This window comes from Polyodon spathula, chromosome 7 (genome assembly GCF_017654505.1).
Source record: "Polyodon spathula isolate WHYD16114869_AA chromosome 7, ASM1765450v1, whole genome shotgun sequence".
NCBI lineage: Eukaryota > Metazoa > Chordata > Actinopteri > Acipenseriformes > Polyodontidae > Polyodon > Polyodon spathula.
In genome coordinates this window covers 35734408-35740660 of record NC_054540.1, presented here as the reverse complement: position 1 = coordinate 35740660, position 6253 = coordinate 35734408, and the positions used below count along the sequence as shown (strand labels likewise).

General features: G+C 37.5%; 1 protein-coding gene across 1 annotated transcript in view; it reads right to left on the bottom strand.

Moving 5' to 3' along the window:
- LOC121317842 (voltage-dependent calcium channel subunit alpha-2/delta-4-like) overlaps nt 1-6253 on the bottom strand; it is a 183773-nt gene that overhangs the window by 95576 nt on the left and 81944 nt on the right. Inside the window, exons 28-29 of the mRNA XM_041253943.1 lie at nt 4976-5098; nt 661-728 (exon numbers count right to left, since the gene is read on the bottom strand). Of these exons, the coding sequence (XP_041109877.1) occupies nt 661-728; nt 4976-5098 (191 nt within the window). The remainder of the gene's footprint in view (nt 1-660; nt 729-4975; nt 5099-6253) is intronic.

Sequence of the window (6253 nt, the reverse complement as noted above, 5' to 3'; positions counted from 1 at the left end):
TATGTTATGGAAACTTACTAAAGCTGACAGTGAAAACTGCTCTTCAATTACTTCAAACAGAATGGCAAATGGCAAAAACACCAATTACCCCCCCCCCCCCCCCCCCCCCCCCAGACCCCCAGACAACCAACACATTTGATAGTCACGATTCACCTTTACAAAAACTATATTCTTACTAAATCTGCCTCACTGAAGCAAATAAATGAAAAAGGGTAACACATTTGACATGTATTAAAATTATAAAACAAAGGATTCAGCCATGTAAGAAATGGTATGTGCCACATGAGCTTTCATCAAGTGTTAATTGCGGAGGGTACCATTTCCTTTAGGGGTGTTTCCTTTTTCCCTGTAGACACACCACTGGGCTGACAGCTGAGTCATGTTTTACATCAGGAAAGTCAAACACGCCCTGCCAATCTAATCTGAACCAAATGAGGGACAACAATATGGAAATGACTTGAAGGACAAGCTATTTATAGGGCTGGGATGATGCAAGACATTATGTAGCAAGATCCATCTCAGAAACCATAGCAACAAAAGCAGAACAAAATATAAATGAGAGCACAATCACACAGCAATAACTCGACAGGTTTGTGAAGGGCACTGTTTTGTTGTGTTCTCACAAGCAGTAAAAGTGAATTGAAACCCCAGCATTCCTACCTGCAGCGATGGCCATCTTTTTGTTGACCGTGACTGACACCACTGTGCTGGCGATCACACTACTGGACCTCCGCTCTGTCAGGACAACAAAACAGCACAGATAACAACAGCAATAGGGGCTAGGGGCTCCTCAGCCACACCTCTGAAAAGGGGTTTTAATACACCAGTAAAATTCTGGTCTACTTGACTTATTTTATTATTTACCGCCAATGTATTCCTTCCTGTCATTAAAAGTAATTATAGCAATATATTTCCATAAGGCACTTTTTTAAACAAACATTTGCTCCTACACTAGTTTCCCTGTTCATTTCACCTCAGCAGTGTCTTCTGGGTCAAAACATGTTACTGGCTGAAAGCATGCTAGTCAACAACGGAAGCAGCTGGTTGGTGAAGGCAGTGAAGGGGTGGAGACAATTTCACCATCCAGATGAAATGATCCAGTAAGTGCAAACAGGGGTTTCATTAACCTAGTGTTTTACCAGCTATCATGTATTTGAAGTGGACATCCTCATTTGCTAAGCATGTGTTTCTTTCATTTTGAAATCTGTACAGTGAATGGATGTTCATGTGGGAGAAAATGCATGGAGCTATTTTGTTAGCTGCCTGTAATTACTTTAAATAAGCAGCAGCTGCCCATCTTGTCGGCCATGCTTTGCAGCCAGTAACACACTCGAACGTTGGAGATACTGCTTCTGCTCAAGCCTTGGTTTTAGATTCTCTGCAGACCAGTGCCAGCTGTGAACTGTGTGGTGGTTCGGATCAGAACCCAAGCTTCTAGGCATGAAAGGCTGGTGCTATTGTGCTACTCAGCCCCTTCCATGTGTTATGAGTCTTGTGTGGAAGTACAAGATGAACAAAAACATTTAGTTCTTCAGTGCCGATATCGCATTCTCAAATAATGATGAGCACCATTAAATATAATTGAACACTCCAGACATTAACATCATGCATGTGGTGCGGTGTCCTATCATTTTCAAACCACAGCCGCTGATTGAGTTTCCACAATACGTGTGTTGTATGCAAATACAGTCCACCCCATTAGTAATTAAATACACAGAGCTAATACAATAATTCCAGTAAATCTGACCTAACATTCATGACTGCTAATCCTGTATTTGGTTGTTTACAGATCGCTCCTTGAAGATATAGTGTTGTTGCATCTACACATGCACTTCAGGAGGTCACATAAAGGAAGGCAGAGACATTGAAAACATGCAAGTCTGAGGAAGCAGCAGCATTTGATTACATTACTGAGAAAGAGACCCAGAGCACGAGGCTTCTGGGAGTTTTTCCTTTACTCCCAGAAGTAAATCCTCAGTAACCATTGCTGCGTCTCCAATAACTCAATGTCATTTTCAATGGCCATGAGACCTCTTGAGGTGGAATGTAGTGACCCACGGGCATTGTATCAATATCTTCAAGAGTAAATACCTGTAAATTGTGTTCATTAACAGCTACAACCATTAAAAATCAAATCCACATTTACCATAAAGCAATGGCAATATATATATATATATATATATATATATATATATATATATATATATATATATATATATAAGGTCCCACAACCAGATATAAACAAAGCAGATATTTAATCTAAGGCAGTTCAGTAAGTTGGCTAACATAGGTAAATCTCAATCGTGCGAGCACTAATACAAAGAGAGACTTAAAGAGCCAAGTCTCTTTCAGTGTTACTCAGGTAAAATCAGTCATTAATAAATGATGAATCAAAGTGAGCCATGCAACAATGGTGAAAATAGCGAGCCATGCATCGACAGCCAATCACATTGCAAGGCAGGGAAACGGCAGCCAGCATAAAGAGCACAGAGAGCATTCTCACGTAAAGTACCGTCCTCGTCTTCCAGGCCCAGGTCCTCGTAGTCTCTGAAGACATCTAGAGAAGCAGTTCTCATGAATTACGCAACGCAGCAGAGACAAGAGTTTCCACTGAAGGCCTGCATTGTGCACTGATCTCTGTTCCTCATTTTGAAAGTGGTATTTGTGCTTTTCCCTCCGAATTTTGAGAAGCAGACCAAGCACTGTTGTTACATGTTGAAACACAACACTGGTGTGGTTGCATTTTAACTGTACTTGCTTCTACCAAAGATTACTGATTGTCATTGTAGTCTTTTCAAAAACCATTAAGATCTTTGATTGAGATACTTCACCTCTGCAGTATATTGTACCTCTGAAGGAGCAATATTCTATTGGACAGCCCTTTTAAAACTTTGCAAGGAATGATTTAGAATACATTTTCAAATATTAATATATTGTAATGGAGTTGACCCCTTAATCAGCATACAAATTAGCAGCAAAGGACACTGAGAGTGGGAATATTTGTGGGGAAAATGTTTATTATTTTTGCATTGTACGGTCCTGTAATGTTGAACCCTTCCTGTGTTGCCTTTGTGTTGTTGTGTGAATGTCACCTCAAGAGGCAGGTAGTGTTCCGGGGTAGGGAAGGGCTGTCTGTGAGTGAGTGAGTGTGTGTGTGTGTGGATGGTGCAAACTTCTTATTAGCTGCCTATTAACTCATTGTACCTGAAAGCATATGTGTGTGCCTCTGTTGATTCCTGTGCTTGCTGCAATATACTATACTAGGGGTGTGCTCTATTTTCTGAGGAATTACCTTTAAGAAGCATTTGTTGGCAGGTATTAAATAAATAAAAACACACCTGTTTATTCATGTGTTGATACTAAAACAAGTAAAACTGCCCTTCCCTCACCTTTACAATTGAGCTCCAATCGATGAATCAATGACAATTAACTTCAGTACTGAGTGTTTTAAAAGCAGATTGGAAGCAAATTTTTCCTCTCATCCGGTGAGCTGACATTTTTACTGCTGTACTGCCATACTGGGGCCATAAAATGACAATGAACGTATGTTGCAAAACTAGCAAATGCAACGCTGTGGAAACTGGGATATTTATTTTTTTGTGGAGTTTAATCAGTGATAACACCTTGTCCACACAATTACAGTCCCACAATTCATTGCAGAAATCACGCATTTCTAAGGAAACTAAGGAAAGTGAAAAAAAGATTTCATGTCAAAAGGATTAAAGAAAGGCAAGACATATAATGACTTAAAAATATAAATGGGTTTTAGTTAGTTTGATCACGACAGGATCTATATTAAACAACCCTGTCAGATTGTTATTGGTTGATTTAAACAACCCTGTCAGATTGTTATTGGTTGATTTAAACAACCCTGTCAGATTGTATTGGTTGATACTTAATAATTGTGCAAGCCAGGGAAACTGATGGGCCACATTGTTTTGTGTTGAGTAATGAACACGTTTTATTCCATTTAATTAATGACTAACTAATATCTACTCCCTTCCATTGTGATGGATAATACTTACCCTTGCACTTCCACAACACAGCATCTAAACAATACAGTCTGATTGGAGGGGCTTCACATTACAAACTTCAGTTTGCAACATTAAGCCAAACTATGAGACAAGACCTTTGATAACTGAAGATGTACTCCACTGTTACAGTTCCACCAGGTTGATTATTAAACTCAGTGGAAGAATTCAAAGTGATTCAATATTAATAGTCATGACCAAGGCTATATTTTTTCGTGATTATGATGGAGTTCATGTAAAATGTACCTATTGCCGTGTCATACGTCTTTCCCTGTGAAAATTCCCATTTTTGTTAAAATAGTGTAAATATACATTTTTTTATCACTTAAAAATAAATACAGTAAACATTTGCCTTATTGACATGGTTTAATATGCTTCTGGTAAATTACTGAACACACGGCATAGAGCTGCATGATTTCTTTAAAATGCCTTCAATGAAAAACACACCAGCTCCTAAAGATCACTCTGTCCGGTACAAGAAGGGGACATTTCATGTGCCTGTTGTCATGTTTACATTTATTTATGTTTTTATTTTATTTGACAGTTTACTGATGGTGAAAATAAAATGTCTTTTAAAGGTGAACATAAAAAAACACTAATATTCTACAATTTAGCATTTACTGATTTTCAGGTAAGCACTTAAATATTTAAGAACATTTGTTGTAGAATAACAAAAAATATAATGATCGATTTTGAATTTGACAGTGCTATTATTTTCTGCTTTATTGTCTAAATTGTGAAATATCTTGAATTACCTATTTTTAGACGAAATGCAGTGAAATAAGCCGTTTGTAATACAGCCCTTGTGATGACTGTATCTATACTGTACATGCCACTTGGGCTATTGGACTGACATTGGTAAATGTAATTAAGGAAATGGAGTTTGTTACGAGTTAGGTAGCATGGAACAAAGCTATAGGTGTATGTGATGTGAAGTACCTTGCCCCTCCTCGTAGGGGATGTAGTAGATGAAGCTGCCTGGAGGGTGCTCAGCCGCGCGTCGGTACCACAAGGGGAAGTGATCCATGGTGAAGATACTGTCCTTGTCTGCCTTCGTCAGGAACTTCCTGCTCAGATAAAAAGACAAGCAGTCAGAGCCGTGATCAGCTGGGAGCCAGGACCGCAGGTTCTGAGTCTGTGGGAATCCCTGTCTCTCTGATCTAAGATTATATACAGGGCATTTCCAAGACCATATGAAACAGGAGAATAGCTAACAACTGTCTTTAGAAATAGTATCAAGAACACTTCTAATCAATACATTATTTTAAATAAAGTGCAAGGTAAAGTTCTATAAACGGCCCCAGCATTGTAAAACATTATAATATTTAAATACTCAAGTACTGAAAACAGAACCATTATTTAAGTTCACATATACATATATATATATTATATATATATAGATATATATATATATATATAATATATATATATATATAAAAGCATATTTAATAAATGCTTTATGTTTATAACATTAGTACGAATGCACTTAAATAATGTTTGTAACATAGTTAGCATAAGGAGACTAATGTGTTCTTTTGGTTCAGATTCACTAAATTAGTTACATTTTCTGTTTCAGTCAGTAACTGAGAGAAAAAATGGAAATTGCTCAATTTTTTAACAAAATGGAAATACATTTTAGGAAAGCAACTGTTCACGGAATTACTGGTGAATAACTGGAGCAATGTTTTATTTGAATCAATGAACAGATTATTGATACAAAAGCACTGCGCCACATATTACCTGAACATATTTCAACAAAACACATTTCACACAGACGTGTTATGACGGCTCATTTTGGTCTGTGTGAATTGCACATACCATCACAGAGACGTCATCATTTATACCACCTCTGAGACAATACTGAAGAGCTATAGTGGGCGTGGCTTGAAAGTCAACATTCCACATGACTGCATGTATATCGGACGTGTTGGAGATTTTGTCATTTTTTCAAATACAATGGCTGAACAAGAAGGAGGTAGTAATTGGATTTACATCTCAATTCCATTTGCTCTTGTGTTAAGTTTGTAATAAAATCACGCATGTACAAGATTGTACTTCAGTTCATATGATTATCAGATAATGTATTTATCTTTGTATCTTTACACAAACATATTATATTTCATTTTACAGTCCTCTGTGTAGGTTCATGATGGAATAAACACTGTTTGTAATTCAGCCAGATTTCCAGATTCTGCGAAAAAAACACTGCTTTAATACTGGAT